The following is a 19,172-nucleotide window of genomic DNA, read 5'->3' on the forward strand; positions in this document are numbered from 1 at the left end:
TTAGAGAAATTCAGTAAAAATCGCGTTATTTTCACTATTATTCGTCGGATAATTTTAAAACTTTACAGAATTGTTAAAGACATTGATATAAGTATTCATTTTTAATTTCAAAAGAATATCTTAAAAAATGGGATGATATTAACAAAAAACTATTCCAAGGTCATCTTAAGGGTTGGACCGGAAGTTATGATTTTAAAAAATACTTTAATATTTACTGATCCTATATACCAAATTTCAGCAAAAAAGCTCCAATAGTTCTCGAGATATAAGAGTTTTAAGATAAGGGATGATTGGGGTAGTTTTTGAAAATTTTATTTTCATGAAATTTTAAGTTGAACTCGCTTGTTTTTGAAGTTTCAGATTTTTTCTGATAATTTTTTTTATTTTTTTATAAATATTAAGAAATAGGGGATGATTTCACCCTTATGGATAAGTTAAGTCGAAAGAGTTAAGTATTTACTATATGTGTACCAAATTTCATTAAAATCGGTTGAGTGGTTTTTGAAATATAAAATTATTAATAAATTTGTAAACTAGCACTCCTAATTGAACAACTTATATAGCAGAGATATAGCTTATAACTTTCGAGACTCTCCGTAGCTCAGTTGGTAAGACGCTTGCCTTCAAAGCCTGAGGTTCTGGGTTCAAATCCCAGAGCTTCAGGCGCGCTTTTTATTGAGGAAGACATGGTTGTCGTTCAGTGGTTGGGGACAAGTCTTTACACGAGTGGCCATAGTGTAATGACTATAGAACAAGCCGAGTAATGACAACTGTGGTTGGCGCGCCATTTGCTTCCTCACCTTTCCACTTCATTCCTTAATTCCTTCTCTTCCTTAATTCGTTCATTACATTCATTCACATCGTTCATTAATACAACATTACACTTACAAAACACCCGACACAAATTCCCTAATTGTATCTCTCCATCAACTTCTACACAGTAGTTACCAAAGAAAAAATGAGACTTGGGAACAAAAAAATTCCAGAGTCTAAGACCCGAATTACAGCTCCTAGCCATTAACTTGGTTGGACAGTAGCAGTGCAGGGCCAAGTCTCTAAACAATAGACACCGTAGAAGTTGAATGTGATGTGATTCCCCATAGCGCAAAACACGCACACTAACAACACTACACCAAAGACACAATCATTCATTTTGTATGTCTTTCATTATATCGTAATGAATTGCTGAATAGCAAACGTTTCTCTTTTCTTCGTCAGAACCCACACACACACAATATATCTGTTTCGTAAATGTTTTTTCCATATAATTTATCCCAATCTACAACAAAAGCGTGATCTCTTATAAATTCCTTTGATAAATCTTGTTGTTTACAAAGACTTGTTTAAAAAACTAGCTGTATGCATATTTCTTGTCCAGTATGGATATTGTCTTCTCAACATTTCAACAAATAAGCAATGAAATTTAGCATAAAAGCGATGAAAAATGTCAGATTGTTGGTGTTTTAGTTTATTTTGTAAAAATCGGAATATTTTTCTTATTTTTCTATTATTTAATTTAAAATCTCCTATTACATTTAACATATTTATACTATCTAAGTTTGTCTGTAATAAATTGCATTGAACACTTTTTTAGTACTTAAAAGTTCTCTGAATTCGTTTTCATTTAAGGATTCGTTTTCACTTAAGGAAAATATCAACATTTGTTTAACATATTTAGGTAATTCAAAGAAGTCTTTATAACTATTTCCTGTGGTAAGTTCTTTAAATGCTAGAAACTGAAGTGATTTTGGAGAGTTCATGTTGTTTGATGACTATTTAGTAGAATAGATTTTTTATTTAAGAAAAATAATTTGCTAAATTCATATTATTCTCTTTCATTCCTTCTAAAACTTCAAAAATATACTCTTTCGCTGATGAAAAATCTCGATTTCTTCCGGAATAATCTTTGTAATCATAGACAAAATATCCTAAATAGTTGTACAATAGAATGAAATTATTTCTATTTATCTCTGTTGTAGAAATGTAAACACAAACATTTGCGCTGAAAAATTTATATCTCGGCAGAGTTAGTTCCATAATCTCCATTTAAACAAAAAATCTTTCTGTTTTAAATGGAAGAGTATAATGCCAACTGTTACAAGTGTTATAATAGAGGAGAAATTATTGATAAAAAATATTTAGTTTGTAGAGATTGTAATTTAATTTTGTACGAAAGACCTAAACCTAGGAAATTTCGAAATAAACTAACACATTTGAATAATCTGCTTACAAAATTACAATACGGAGGTGAAAAACAAACAAAATTTGTTACAGAATTTAGAAAACAGAATAAAAATTTTTACTTATCTCTTGGAACCGTTGACAAAATTATTTTCCTTTTCAAAGAATACATTAGGTTTGTAGGTATCGATACACACGTTTATTATGAAAAGATATTACCTGTATTTTTTCATTATCTGGATGTTGAATTTGTGTACGATTTTAAGCCAGAAATCCTCGATGATTTTATAGTACATTTGGAGAAAGTAAATGAAGAACCTCGTCAAACAATGAAGATGTTGGCAATTCCCTCGACTTCTCGAGTGATTGTTAGCAAATTTCATTTTTTCCGTCTTTAAATTTTTTCTATTTAAATGGAGTTCTTGAAAGAGTTAAATGATATTGGAGAATGTATGTTTTAAAGAGTATAAGAAGTTAAATGAATTGGAAGAAAGGAAGAAACATAGAATCTTGAATTTGGAGAAAATGAAAGATAAATTCGGGTTTACAATAATTGCCGAGTTGGAAGATTGTAAAGTACACTTGCCGAACAGATTTTTGACTGTTTTGGATGAGAAAAAGATTAAAGAATTAAACAAAAATGAAAAAATTACACTTGGTTGTTACTGGAAAGAAGACTATTAAAGATAAAGACTGTGTTACTATCAATTTTGTAGAGTAGAAGATTTTTCGTCGTAGCAGACATTTCAAATAGATTGATTTGACAGCTCAAGAAAGTAGAAGCAAACAGCTATAGATTCGGTAATTTTTCATTCGTGAGTTACAGATTCGTTTATTGTCCTTTAAACAGTATTTTTCATTGATTTACCGTCTGTCCCAAAAGTGAGCTAGAACCGCCTTACTGTTTGATTTTACAGATTCGTTTATTGTCCTTTAAACAGTATTTTCCCTTGATTTTCTGTCTGTCCCAAAAGTGCGCTAGAACCGCCATATTCATATCTACTTGTGTGTGTGTGTGTGTGTGTATTTATTTTATAATTTTTTATAGTCAGTGCCATAATTATATAAAAATGGCCATCGATTTTACAAACTAGTTAAATTTTACTAAAATTAATTAACTAATTTGACTACTTAATTAGTTTTAAAATATAATTTGAACCTCTCAACACAGTTTATTTATTGTCCGAACGATCAACAGAAATGGGCATTGTTGCTGTTTTCCCACTCTATCTCCATCTACGGTTCCAAACTTGTGATCATTTGATACCCTGATGTGATAACTATATTAGTGACATCCTGAAATTATTGGTTATTACTTAATTGATTAGTTAATTTACGTACTGTAATGAATTATTTTTAATAAAACCCGTTAGTATTGTTATATTTATAATTTTACTTCCATTTTTATTTTCGTATTTATCAAATGATCAGAAAATGTCAAAACTCTATTAAATGTATTATCATTTTATTCGCAAATCATTATAGTTTATTTAGTAAATATCCAATAAAAATAATCTTGAAGAGAAATCACAGCTCGATATATACAATAATAGTTGTATGACATTTTTGTATGACATAAACAGATTACTGTACCGTAGTGTATAAAGTGAGGTTTTTTGTGAATTATTTTTTTTTTTTACTAAAAATATGAAAATGTATTATTTTAAATTTAAATGTTACCTAAAATATAAAACTGTATTTAGGCCTATTTAACTATAAAGTATAAATATATTTTTGAATCTATAATTAACCTAAAAATTATCATTTGGTAAATATCATTTGATAATTTGGTACCAAATTAGTTTTGTAAGAATTCTACTAATTCATGGGATTTGTTTATTTTACTGAGGTGAAATCTAAATCACCGAATAAGCCAATGAATATTACTGGTTTGAATTAAAAAAATGAATTAAAAAAAGTAGTCCGTTATAAAAACAGTTCGGTTATCCAATCACTACGTAAGATAGGCCTAAGCTTTGCTTTCGTTCGGGTAGGACAGTCGGTTCTCGGGTAGGGTAGATTGGAGCATGTGTGTAACAGTCATTTAGTTAGGTAAGGCAGTGTTTTGTAATTTTTAACCGAAAATAAACAAATTAGTAAGTATATTTTGCATAATGGATAACTTTCGAGAGTCTAGGACATGGTATTTTCCTATAATATCCGTTATTCATCCCTTAGGTATTAAGGGACATTTTGAATTTATCTTTCCTTATAAACTTTCAGGACTGTAAAATATATTTTAAAAATATCAGTAATTGCAGTTTATTTGACTACGCAAATTTATAATTTGTGTTTATATTTAAAATATATTTTGCTTTCGTATTGTATATCAATAGATCTCCTTAGTGTAGGTATTGGGGAGTGTTTTCGAGAAATAAGTGAGTTTTCAAAATACAGTTGGTGCATCATAATTTGCTAGTTTTTATCGATGCCAACCCATCAGGACGTACTAAATAATTCTTTTTCACTCTGTCTTTTTTTAGTGTATATACACATGAATGTGTTATTTTTTCTAACCCAATAATGAATGATATTGTTATTTTTGTATGAAGTTTTATGCTACTGGATTATTACGGAAAGATAAAAATACTAGAATAAAAGCGTTGATCATACACAATCTTGCGTAACTATTACAGTCAAAGGTTGTAATTACTTGTACAACCAGGCCCATAACATTTTAAGGCATTATTAATCTAAGAATATATTGTGTATTTATAAAATTTATTATTTATTTTATTCAAAAAGCTCATCAGCTTTGTAATACTGAAATATATTTAAACGCGCAACTGCACAAATAAAAATTAAACAATTTTATGTTAATTCAAGACATATTGTAATAAATGGTAATAGATATCAGAGTACACTAAAATAGGTGAAACTATGCTGTTATAATATTCATATGAAAGGTCAGAATATGATCTACTAAATAAAAGAAATTATGCCAATTATTATTACAGAATACAGCTACGCTTTGGAACAGTCCACTGTCAGCTGAGAGTCTCGGCCGAGTGCCTCGTTAAGAGTGAGTCTGGCTTCACCACGTTCTGGGTGCCTAGTCTTGTCTTACTGGCCTTGGCCAAGCATAGCTGTCAAAGCAAACTTGGCAACCGCGCGTGATGTGTATTGGTTGAATCGAGTACACGTCGTATTGGCATTGTCTGAACTATAAAACTAGTGTGCAGGCTGTATACTTTCAATTAATTATCCGAGGAGAGGGGACTTCTCTTGATTCTTACTCTCACTTCCATATCCTACCTCTTCTTGTTTCGTGATGTGGGCTTCTGCTACATAATACTAAGCTGAGCTGGGCACGGACAATTAATTTAGTTGGTGCATTAGTACGTGGGTGCATAATTGAATTTAATACTGGTAAGTTAACAATCAATTTAGTGTTTGTTGTCGTAAAAACTGCATATAAATCATTGTTATTTTCATAGTGAATGTGTGGTGTTTTGATAATTCTAAAGTATGGTTATCTCATATAGTTGTTTAAATTTTGAATTTAATTTGTTATTGTTGTGTTATTTTATTATATATTGTCGTTTTAACTTAATTAAATTACAAATAAGTTACACTTTAAACAAATCTAACATCCCATTCTATCTGAACTTAGAATGTTACAATATATTATATTTCAGTGTTTTTAAGTTGTTTTGAGCGCTGTCAGTCAGTCGGCTCTGATGCATATGTTTTGCCTACTTTGGCAGAAACAGCCCAATTGTTGCACAATAGGCTGTGAAGTTTAATGCAACAGGCATATAGGGACGATTTCAATCTGAACTCCAATTGATAACTTTTTTACATTAGGTACTACAATCTGAATTCTTTTTTACTTCTATTTAACCTTTCAACTGATTGATACCAAATTTTAAAATGCTCTAAAATTCATATAATTCTTTCCATTGGTGGTTTCTTAATTGAGGCTCAATTACAGTTGTTGAAGTAGGCTATTCTACTATAATTATTGACTTGAAATTAGCCCTTTTCTTCTGATCTTAAAACATCCTGATAAGAAAAATCAAAATGGCTTCAACAATATGTACAACAAAATTTGATTGTCTATTTTTATATGTATGAAAAAATATTGTTCCTTATTTTCTCGCTAACAAACTATATACAGGTTATTTTTAAATTCATTTACTGCCCGTAATTTATTCTAAAGGCCTATATAAACAAATTATATTAAAATTATAAACATCTACTTACATGAATGAGAGGTAATTTGTTGGAAATCCTTTAAGTTACATTGAATTTTCTGTATGTAAGTTATGTTATTATTTTGTGTTATAATTATTTTTATGTAGCCTAGATATATTTCTGTATTACACAACAACAATTTATCGTTTATACATTTTCGGTAAAAAAATTAGCAACAATATATTGTTGTTCACCGCTTTTTAGCAAATACAATCACAACAATGTATTGTTAATTATATCAGTCAAAGGGTTAAAAGAAAATTTAATTAAATGAGGTTTAACCCTTTGGGGGATAATGTTTACATCAGCCATGTTATGTATGTTGGAAGTATAACATTCTAAAACCACTTTTATGAATTTTTTAAATTAGTATGTTTTCATTCCCCAAAAGAATTTTTAGGCGATTGCGATTCATAATTGCACAATAACTGATGATACGTTTGAGATTTTAACTTATATGGCCCCAAATAGCTCATCAATTTAGGGGCCGAGGGAAATCGGGATTTCTGGGTGAGGGGGGAAATAACAAGCTAAGGAGTGGTTCATATTGGTGGAAGGATAATTGGGATATCAATACCAGAGTAGGGATCCGCGCTGATGGTTAAAGGCATTACTACTGTTAGCCTGTTCAACTACTAAGTTAGTGCTTTTATGAGATTAAACATCTTTCTGAAATTTCATTGTTATCTGTTGTTTTTATTTTAATACAATTTTAAGTATTTCCTTTTGAAAAAAAAAAACAAATAGCCTATTGTGAAGTGGCCAAAGTAAAACAATTACCCCATTGTGTGCCAGAACAGAATTTTTCTATGTCTGAGGCACACTGGTAACTTTTACTCAGGTATTAACCTACCAGGAAATACTGAATTATACCCTACTTTTTTGTAGGCTGTTGTGCACTATTTTACATCTTTAACTGTAAATTCCTTATTTTTTTGTGAAAAATTAATGATTGTAAAAAAATTGTACATAAATAAATTCTGTAACAGTAAACATGACATTTTTTATAAAAGTTAAAAGTAATAAGATTGTTAAGGTGACGCGGCCACTGTCATACCTAAAATCGAAGTCTTCTTGGTGCCAAAACATTTCTTACTCAAAATTTAAATTCTTGAAATATTTTGTCTTTGCTGTGAGAAATATTTTAAGAAGATAATTGTATGAGCAATGTTTTGATGGGGTGTGAACCAGAAGACTTTTATGATAGTTTGTAAATAGTCTATTTTCAGTGGTGCAGGAAAAGTATATATTAAAAGCATTTGTTATCCCTGTAGTTGAAATATAATTATTTTAAAATGTACATTTCTACACAAAAATGGCAATATTTGAAATACTAAGGCACTTTAAAAATTAATGTATAAAAATAAGTGACAGGGATACATTTTTCAAAGATCTGATCATTTAAATTTTCTATAGAGTTAATGAGCTTGTGAAATATTTTATAATGTAGCAATGTAATTAATTCAATATATAAACAGTGAAAAATAAATGGTATTTAAAATTTGTAAAGAAACAAGGAATAAAACCGCCTATGTGTAATGAATAGTAATGCACTGAATTAAAATGCTTAGGCCTAGCCTATACATCACATACAAACCTAGCAAAACTCAGTAATAACCCTAATTACATTATATTTTTATAATACACTAATCTATACTATTATAATGCTATAATAATATTAGTTTGGTTTGTTATACTACTATACAAACAAATAACTAATGGGATCTCTGTGTATATGGGTGTGATATGCTATCATTTAAAAACTACTCTACCAATTTTACTGAAATATTACATGGACATTCTTTGGGCCCTAGTTAACGTTTCCAGGCTTATTCCTATTTCAAAAATCCTACTGATGCAACTGTTCTTTAAGTTTGATCACAGTAAACAAAATATAATTAGTAAGAAAAAGCCTGTTAAATATAAACATTAATAAAACCGTTCTGTTTAAACATTGCCTTATTAATTTTACTATTATTAGATAGGAAAATAATACCTTTTTAGGAAAATATATACTTTTAACTGTATGTTTTAGCAAATATTAAGTATGTAGTGATTGGTCAATACTGTAATGTGGACATCAAAGACAAAGTTACTATGTAACTTTAATTATAAATTCAAATATTTATAAAACCCAACTAAGTTGTCTTTTGACCGAACTAGGCTTTTTAGACCTGTGTATGCATATATATATATATATATATATATATATATATATATATATATATATATTCTTAATCTGAGAAACAAGGCAAAGCTAACTATGACACAAAAATACTAAGACCACACAAAATTATAATGGCCATATATACACCTTTATACATATTTTCTTTATCATGGCAACAAGGCAAACAACATTAGGATCATAAATATAATTCATTCAAACCAAAAGTGCTCATACACATCAAAAGTCTACATAATAATGCCACGGGTAACTGCTAGTTTTGACACACACACCTGCATGCACACACACACACGTGTGTACATTATATATACCATGTATGGTAACCTTCACAGGATCTTTTTGGTTGGTAATTTATTTTCAGATAGATTTCTGATGTTTGTAAAGAGTACAAAACTACTCAGGAAATACTTTAGGAATATTAAACATTATTTGGTAAAAGTAAGTTTTAAAATCGGAATAGGCTAGCACATTTGCCTGTATATTTGTTCTACTAGAGTAGTGAATTGTTACATTATAGTTCAATTTACTTCACAAGATGATTAAGTATTTTCCATTGAAAGAAGTGAACTTCTATCTTCCAAAAATAGACCTAGTAAAAAAATCATGTGAGCTAAAAATTAGTGAGCACTAAAAAAGTTGGAACTTGCAGCTTCTGCTCTACTGTAAAAGTATGGGATTATATGTACAGCCATGGGTAAACTGCTAATATTTGGATACAATAATAATACCAACAGAGAACAAATTTTTAAAAAAGATGGAGATTGCATACAACCAGTGCAAATAAAATGTGTCCACTGACACAATGGTGGGATGTAGAATATGGAAATTTACTGTTGTTTCAATAACTAAAATACCCTATCAGTACTCAACTAGTTTAAGGCAATTAATATAGCAGCCCTTCTTATGTGTCAGTCATTTGATGGTCAAAATCTGTTGTGAGCTTGCCACTCTTAAAACTTTCAGTATAGCTACTGTACAGTACACAACAAGATAAATTGAAAACTTTGTCAAGAAATCTTTAACACGAGATACCGTACACCCACCTTAACATTTAAAAATTACCCAAAAACAACCCCCCACCCCCAAAATATATCTCTTTTTTGGGATGTTAAAAATAATTTCATTGATTTCTTTGGCCACGAACTAGGCAGTACAGTTGAAACAAAGTCTTTATCTTCACATGTTATAATGTTACAATCAGTGGCTATGGTGATCTGATTCACCCTGTATAATTACATTAGTGTTACACAATGTGTACAAAATAGAAAAGGGGGTGTACACTAAGTGCTTCCCTTTTCACTCCTGTTAAGTGTTTGGAATTCTGACTATGGAAATGCCCCCTGTTCTGATACAAATGAAAGCTGTCATAGATCCGTTATCGATAGACAGCAGAACTATTCCTGGATTCAGAAACCAGGGGATCAGACTATTCACTAATCAATTGACTGGACATTGTCCACTTTTCTAAGTTCAGTATCTCTCAGTCGAACTGATGTTACTTCTCTGCAAGGAGACTTCTATACACATTATCTGTAATAGTGAAGCGGTTTATCTGATTAGGTGAAGACACCTTTATAGGACATTTCTATAACCTGCTGAGGTGGGACTTTTGGCTCCTAGTGATATCTAGACATCAGGGCTATCACAATAGATACTCGCAGTTGCAGTGACAGAGGTATTCTCTTGTCAAATCTACCCTATTGCATTGAGAAACCCATACAATTTTAAGTATTAGAAAATTGTCTTCTTATTAGATTCAAATTGGTATTTGAAAATTAATTATGATAAAAGTACAAACTATGCACAAATATATTTACTTTTATAGCTTTAGAATTTTATGTAATTCTAAGTTCAGATTTTTGTTATTACAGGACAGCCAGAGTTTTTGCCTGAGTAAAGAATGGCGGTTTTTGCTGCTTCTACTACAGTAATGAGAGGTTTTGGAAAACTGCTCAGTGAATCACTGCATCCCAAGTTTGTGAAACGAGTAAGGTTAGCTCTGTAATGGCATCATTTAAGATCTAAAGCATAAAACTAATTCAATGTATAGATTAATTCTGTAAATGTTCACAAAATCTTCCGTTAACCCTCTCCACTAGAATTTCCTGCATCCTTTTCCCTTGTGCTTGCCTTTATTTTTAGTGAAAATGCATGTCATTAATGAAATATTGTTATGAACATATTTGAACTACGGTACTACATAAGTTTTGCTTTTATATTCTGGTTAACTACATTGAACGCAAAATACTAAGAAAACAAAAGTGAAAGAATAAATTTATACATTTCTGTTATAAACTAAAATATGCAAAAAAAAACTTTCAAAATCATACAAAACATGCTTGATATTTTATGTATTTACATAACGTTTTATTTATTTGTGATATAACACAGGTATTGCCATTTGTAAATAAACTATTAATTATTGTTTTATGTTTATAACACACAGAAAAATTAACAAAATTCATACTTTAATCATTTTACATATTTGTGGAACTTAAATAATTTAAAAACTTTAAATCCCATAATCTTTTTCAGGATTGTAAACATTTCACAAATTTAAAGGAATAATGGGTGAAGTGAATAAAACATGGCAACTGCCTAGTAGAATATACACCTTAGAAGTAGCATCATTCCACTCTGTGTGAATAACCTGATGCTAATGCTGGGTAGCTATTAATTACTTCACTGAAAACTCTATGCTGTGATTTGAGATATATACATGAGAACTGTTTTATTTGCAGAATGTTTTCAAGTGAGAAAATATATTTTGAAGTGAAAAGGGTAGGTATGGATAAAGTTAAGAAAAAAGAAGTTTGGGACAAGAGTGCTGAGTTTAATTATTTCAGGCAGTGTGGAAACAGTTGTTTGTTAAAAATTAACTATACCCCACTGTTGGTGTACTATTTTTATTCATGTGCATCGAATGGAGTTGGAACTTCAAAAAAGTGAAGCAATAGCATCTTCTACTTTTTATTCACACCTATTACATCGATTACCCTGAGATTAGAGAACATTCTTTAGTAAAAACTTTATTTTATCAATGATAGCTTACCATACTCTATTTAAAAGACGATTAGTAGTACAACATTTGTAAGCAGTAATAATTACAGATCAACTCAAATTATCAAAATAAACACTAACACTGATCTCCAACAGAACACACAACACAGCTGTCATGGTTAGTAAAAACAACAAACACCAGTGTTGCCAAGCTGCTCAACGTTGTGTAAAATAATTGTTGTCTAACAATGCAACTTGTCAGCAAAATAAATTGTTTGTGTTTTTTCAAATATTACAGTTTAGCACTGGCAGAGCTTGATAACTATAGATTGAAAAGTTAGATTAATAACTGTATACTATAAACACACGCCATAATTAATAATGTAGAATAGCTGATGACGAAGGATGTCGCAGTAGCGGCAACATTCAAGTTGAAATGAATACCAGTGATGTTTCCATGTGGAAAGGATTAAAATATCCCCAAAAGTGTGTTCTATAATGCAAGTTTTGTATTAAAATCGTATTTAGGAATGAAAAAATTTATGTTTGGAACTTTAGTACCTCATGCAAAAATTGCTAAATCTAAACCTACTTTCATTAATATTTTATTATTTTGTAGATTTTTTCAGTGAAAACTGTTAATTTTGTCTGTATTATGTGTGGTTTAATTTTAGGCATAACAATAGCAAATTATTTGGTTCTCCAATTGATTTGTATGTTAAAATGTGTTCATCCCACTTTAAGGGGTCATTTTATCTCTCTTTCTTACAATATTATATGGCAACCCTTTCTTTTACTTGAGGTGAAAGATAAGTAGAATGAATTAAATGATTTTTTTTATAAATGTTTGCATAGAATCAAGTATATCAAAAGTTAGCCCTAATTGGAGTGTGTGTTCTGTCTGATGAAATATAATAGATGAATCTCTTTCAAGGTAAAATAATTCTTGAGCTGAAATAATTATTAGAATTATTTCCTTTTATTCATAATATTTTCAATAATTAAACTAGATGAAATTAAATTGCTTGTGCTCATAGTTTTCAACAGAGATTCCAGTTTCACAAGATGTGGAGCCTGCACATCTACCCCACCTGACTGACACATTCGGCAGACAACATACGTATCTTCGCATATCTCTCACTGAGCGCTGCAACTTAAGATGTAAGTAGATTAACATTTTAAAGGTTTTGAGGTAATATTTGTTTCTGATAAAATGTTGACCCTTATAATCCCAACCTCTAAGATTAAGAATACTTAAACTGGAACACTTTTCAGTCATTCAACTTCAATTTCCTATTTGTTTTGTTATGATAAACTTGAAATCTATAACTGCTTCTAGGAAACATTTTCACAGGAGAAATTATTTTTCAGTAAAATAACATATTTTCAATATAAGCGACAGTTTTGTAAAATGACACGCTATTCTTTGTCTTCCTCTAAAGTTTCATGAAATCCTTTATCTAATTTACCTAAACATTTATGGATATATGTTGTTATAATCAGGATTTATTACCGATTCAGATTGTAATAACATAAATTACTTGTGGTAGTAAAAATAAAAATTATGGTTATGGTTTCTAAACATTTATTTTCTCTATTTTATCACATTCACAAGTAAATGCTCCAAAAATAGCAAACATATTTAAATTTTTTTCCCAACAATCATGAATTAAAAAAAATGTAATGTCTACCAAACTTACTATGATTCTTCAAATGTTATTTTCAGTTCCATTACTAGTACAGTTTTCAGTGGTTTGTGGGTCAGTGCAGACCTATTGTGACCTGTATTCTTTAGTTCAGTTTCAATAATTAGTGTTTTGGTTTTATTAAGTGCATGTGTTATTATTAGGGTTTGAAAGAGCACTTTTTAAATCACTTATTTATATATTTATACTATGTAAAAGATAGTAATAGGTTTTTAAATGTTAATAAAAAGCAAGTTTAATTTTGTAAGTACTATGTAATGTATGTAAAAATATGTGTGTAAAAATTTCATTTTGAATATTGATTTTTTTTTAATTTTTTAAGTTTCAAAATTACATTTTTCTCATGTAAAGATATACAGTGAAATCATAAGTTCAGAGATTTTATATTCATTTTTTAAAGGCTGCATACATAAAATCCATACTCAGTACATACGTATTGGATGTAAAACTGCACTTTATTGTTCCTATCACATTTTGCTCCTGCTCCATAACTCCCTGTTTTTGAGGACAGCTTACAATTTTTAAATATAAAACTACAAAATACAGATCACAATAGGTCTGCATTCCAGAATGCGGAGTCATAGTATGTTTTTAAGAAGTTCATCTAGCATGTACCAATAATAAAAAAAGGCCCACTCCTGTTCCTTCCTTTTTTGCTGCCATCTTGTTTCTGCCATTTACTATTGGCCTCTGCACTCTCAGTATAGATCAGTAGTGGAAGTGTTAAACATGTATTATAGCTGGACAGTTATTGTAAAGTAGTTTAACACGTTGACTGAGGCAGACACATTAGTAACCTCCAGACACAAGACAAGAACACTCAGTATAGATCAGTAGTGAAGGTGTTAACTACATTTACATCTCGCATATGAAATTAAGAAGGTGGAAGGGAATGAGGGGCATTGGAAACGCAATGTATGTAAGTAAGGAACAGGTTGGAGGTTTTGTCTATTCTTTCCAGTTAGACAGAAGAGCTGAACTCAAGCCATCATGCATAGGTTACAAAATACTTATCCCTTGGCACGGAAGTCAGGTCCAGGGACTTGTCCTTTCTGGTACATAACAAGTCTGTCTGTCCAGCTGTATGAGACTTGATCAGTTTTTAATAACAACTTTGCCAAATAAAATTTGTTTAACTTGTCTTCGCTTTGTTTATCATATTTTCTATTTAAAAAAAATATATTCTATTATGTTTATTAAGCCTACAACTGGCGGTCTTTTCATCCTGTAGTAGTGTTTTGCTGTTTTAGAGCTTCATGTAAGGATTAAAAAAATGTATTAAAAATTAAATTAGAAGATTATATATATTGACTCTTTCTTGAAAAAGACAAAAAAAAATAGTGTAAGTCTAAAAACAGAATGCTGGTATGAAGTAGTATAAATATATAAATAAATGTTGTATAACAAGTAAAAATTATATTGTTTTGCAGGCAAGTATTGTATGCCAGCAGATGGCGTTCAGCTGACTCCAAAAAATAATTTGTTAACAACCAAAGAAATACTGCAGTTAGCTGAACTCTTTGTGCGTCAGGGTGTTAACAAAGTGCGGCTGACTGGAGGAGAGCCTACTGTTCACAGGGATATAGTTCACATTGTTGGTACGTACAGTACAGTTAGCTGAACTCTTTGTGCGTCATATTATTAAACTGCGGCTGACTGGAGGAGAGCCCACTGTTCACAGGGGTATAGTTCACATTGTTTGTACGTACAGTACAGTTAGCTGAACTCTTTGTGCGTCATATTATTAAACTGCGGCTGACTGGAGGAGAGCCCACTGTTCACAGGGGTATAGTTCACATTGTTTGTACGTACAGTACAGTTAGCTGAACTCTTTTTGCGTCATAGTATTAAACTGCGGCTGACTGGAGGAGAGCCCACTGTTCACATGGATATAGTTTACATTGATGGTACGTTCACTACATAAAGCAAAATTGCTTGTGCACCATGTTATTACAGAGGTACATAAAAGGTAGCTGGAACCAATCAAATACTGATGTTTGAATATATGTTAAATTTCACATGTAAAATACTTTGTTCTGAAATTGTTCTATAATATACTAGTTATAAACATGTTCTTATCTCAATACATGCTATTCAAGCTATTAAATTAAAAATACTATTCTTTCCATAAACCTTAACATAATTAAAAAGAGTGTACATATACAATAAATTTTATAGATGTTTATTACAAAATGAAAATACTCATGTTAGGATTTAAGAAATGTGTTTCATTCACTCTCTCCCTCCTAAAAAAATGAGAGAGGAATTCAATGTTTTTTTAAGATTGATGAGAACAAGGAACTGACATTTTTGAAAAGAGATAAATGGTTATAGATCATTAATGGCTATTTAAAGTACATCATAACACATATGAAATAAATTTGTTCAATTATTTAAAACCGTTAATACTCTCAATATAAAGTTATATTGTAGATAATTGAAACTGACATTATGTCAGTTTCAACATTATTACACTTTTTCACAATGTACAATAATAGCAAAGTTTTGCGATGTTTCTTTCAATGTACAGTGTTTGTTAACTCGAATACAAACAAATATGAAGTAATAATTACACTGCCTTCATGGTTGTGTCATATGTAGTACAAGTTGTAAAAAATAATTTCAAAATAAAAATTCTTCACTATCTTTATTAGGAGCAAAACCTGCAAAGGAAATTTGCTTTATCTTTAATAAAAATTGTAGACATGACTATCAGAGTAGTTATAATAAATTGTGATCAAATTTTTTTTTTTTTTTGTAATAAACTTGAACCATTTTGATGGCTTGTATTAATTCTTAAAGATTTAAACTGATCATGCAGCTTGTCTTAACGATATTTACATATTATCTTATTAGTCATATTTACATAATTTTTCTATATTGAATTTCTCGTTTTAGAAAGTTTACACAAGCTCAAAAAACTGGATACTATAGCAATAACAACTAATGGACTGATGCTGACTCGCCAGTTGGTAGAGTTACAGAAAGCTGGTGTAAATTTGTTAAATATCAGCTTAGATACATTGAAACCAGAGAGATTTGAACAAATAACTAGAAGAAAAGGCTGGCAAAGAGTGATTGCAGGAATCGATCTTGCTGTACAGCTTGGATATACACCTAAAGTAAGTTTTATTTTTGGTTGACATTTGTCTTGCTAGTAAAATATGAAGTTAACAAAATATTAAGGACAAATGTGCATGTAACAAAGAGTATTTTAGGACAAAATGGATATTTCTTAATTTTCCATCTTTGTTCACTCTTCAGTGCTCTATTTAATTGCCTGGGCACATCATTACTAAACAAATAAACTACTAATCGTGAATAATAAAATTATAATACAAGCAGACAAAGCTTATTGACAGTTCATTACGCAGCTAGAATAGATGATGGTATTTTTGAGGAAGTTGATTCTGTAAAGTTCCTTTGGAGGTTTCACCTTGATCTAGGTTTAACCTGTGAAACTCACATTAACCATGTCTGCTTTAAGGTTACTTCAAATATATATAACTTGCGTAGTCTTTCACAATTATGTTCCCAAGAAGTGCTAAAAATAGCATATTATGATCTCATACATTCTGACATAACTTTGTGTGTTTGTGCCACATACAATTTGATTTAGGCTACAGAAGAAAGTGGTGAGAATTATTGTGCGTTTGAAAGTATTGTAGGGAAGTTATAGCATGACCGGTGGGATGCGCGTGAGGAGTGGAGGAGGTGAGCGCGTGGGGGCACAATCTAGAGTAGGGGAGTGAATACGGTGCTACTACCCCTACTGAGAGTTTTCGGCTCCCGGCTCATAGTAGTGGCGGGAGCCGAATATTGTAGTGTTTGCCAACATTTCTAGACCCTTATGTTCTTACCACGGTGGTCTTTTATGATGAGCAATTTAGTATAGGAGACCTTGAGAATATTTGAACATTTCTAGACTCTTTTGTAGTTACGGCGACGGACTTTTATGATGGGGAATTCAATACAGGAAATCTTGGAAATATTTGACCGGATGTACGTGATCTTAACAATGACTATGTTCTGCCGAAATTGTGTTCATAGCTCACCCTTCTTAATAAGTTCGCAGTAGAGATACCTGGTGGTAAGAAAGGGTTCTCATAAATTGGGAAAGGGTAGGAATTTATATTATTCTTGATCTCCAACGACGACAACAGTTCAGAATTGTAATTGTTACGCTTTGTTAGCCATTAAAATTCAATTTGTCATATACTAACCGTGTAAGCTTCAGGATTTACGATAGTAGATACAATTATACACTACAACATTTTCAACTGACATAGCCTAGCTGCTAAATTAAAAATTAATATAAAACTGGTTAAACTAATTTGTCAATATACACAGTAGAATAAGAAAAAACTCAGTTTTATCTACCAACTTGTATCAAGTTAATTTAATGATGTATACTTAAAATAACAATAACGCCAACGATCCACACGCAATAGTTAACATAACAAAACCCCGTTGTCGATGAAAATTATTTATTGTTCTTCGAACTACACCCAAATCAAAATTGTCCAGATCACTTTTAGTATGTTTGCGTTTTCTTACTTTGTTGGGCATACTAAAAGAATTGCCAATTGGACTTATTTTTTTTTCCTCCTTCAAAATTCGTCTCGGCGTACTTTCAGAAATTCCAGTTGCCTCTACGACACGCTGTTGAACTTTCTTCAAATTTATAACTGTGTTGGTTTCTGCTTCCCGTTTCATAAAATGGTAAACATTTGCAATCACTTCTCTTGCTTGGCCGTGTATAACCTTTCTACCTCCAATTTTACTTTTTACATTACGATCCATCACAAACTCTTTACTTAAAACGTAATGAGCACAACGCAATTAATTCACAAATTGTATTACAACCCGTGAATTGGCACAAGCGAATGTTTTTTGGGCGGCACGTATAGAAGACAGGTGACCGAAGTTAACAAGGCTAAATACGGCAACAGACTGAGCCGCTCCACCCCCCACCACTTTAGTTCCGTCTTTGCCTACGGCGCATCTCGAAGTCACCGGTCATGCTATAACTTCTCAACTATAATGGAGTTGTGCCGAGATCCTTTCATTGAGCTTAGATAATTGACTTTACCCTTCTTCTAAATACTTGAGGTTGTTATTTATTGCATATTTAAGTGCGAGATAAGTTAGGGAAGGAACACTCATCGGTAAAAAACTAGGGGTAGAGACAGTTATCGGTTGCAGTGACATAGAACTCACATTTTGAACGCCTTCCTGCTCAAGTTTGTATCAAGTTAATCAACCATCTTCCTGAAGATGTAAAAAAAATCTGAAATCTGCAGTTTTTATGACCACCAAGGCATTCTAATCTGATCGAAAATTTATGAAAAGTCACTGGAAAAACTAAATTCAAATTTTCCCACATAATTAAAGCATAACTTCCCAACACTGATGTAAGAACGTATGAATGTGTTTGGAGTGAAAGTAATATGTAGGTGTGAAAGTAAGTAAGGTTGTGAATTACAGCTTAAATATATATATATATAAATATATATATATATATAAATATATATATATATATATATATATATATATATATATATATATATATATATATATATATGTATATATATCTTAATATGCATTGTAAAGATTGTACAGTTATTATTATAAACAAGTGACAGCAGCTAGATGGGTGTCTTTCATCACTGTAAGCAACTATGAATGGCTATCGGTATATCAATAATTCATTTTAGTTTTATTAGTTTAGATTGCACAATTTGCAGATTGCAATTTGTATCACAGAATCTGTTTAATAATTTTCATGAGTGATTAAATGAGGGGAAATTAAAGTGTCCTTTGGTTACTCTATTTGAAATTATAATTATTCAATATAGACTTCCACTCCTTCTTGTCAGTGGACTAAACATCTACCTCTAGTC

The 19,172-nt window shown here is 30.8% G+C and overlaps 1 protein-coding gene across 4 annotated transcripts in view; it reads left to right on the forward strand.

Annotated features, from left to right (window-relative positions):
* Positions 1–5,273: 5,273 nt before the first annotated feature.
* Positions 5,274–19,172, forward strand: part of LOC124371787 (molybdenum cofactor biosynthesis protein 1-like) — a 30,955-nt gene continuing 17,056 nt past the window's right edge. Inside the window, exons 1-5 of one of the 4 annotated variants that reach the window (XM_046830134.1) lie at positions 5,274–5,550; positions 10,435–10,550; positions 12,601–12,724; positions 14,700–14,867; positions 16,168–16,391. In XM_046830134.1, coding sequence (XP_046686090.1) covers positions 10,464–10,550; positions 12,601–12,724; positions 14,700–14,867; positions 16,168–16,391 — 603 coding nt within the window. In that variant the 5' untranslated portion in view covers positions 5,274–5,550; positions 10,435–10,463. Of the gene's footprint in view, positions 5,551–5,928; positions 5,989–10,434; positions 10,556–12,600; positions 12,725–14,699; positions 14,868–16,167; positions 16,392–19,172 lie in introns of those variants that run through there. The other 3 variants (XM_046830130.1, XM_046830131.1, XM_046830132.1) reach the window with 3 other exon arrangements.

The sequence above is a fragment of the Homalodisca vitripennis genome, unplaced genomic scaffold, assembly GCF_021130785.1.
Source record: "Homalodisca vitripennis isolate AUS2020 unplaced genomic scaffold, UT_GWSS_2.1 ScUCBcl_1982;HRSCAF=6286, whole genome shotgun sequence".
NCBI lineage: Eukaryota > Metazoa > Arthropoda > Insecta > Hemiptera > Cicadellidae > Homalodisca > Homalodisca vitripennis.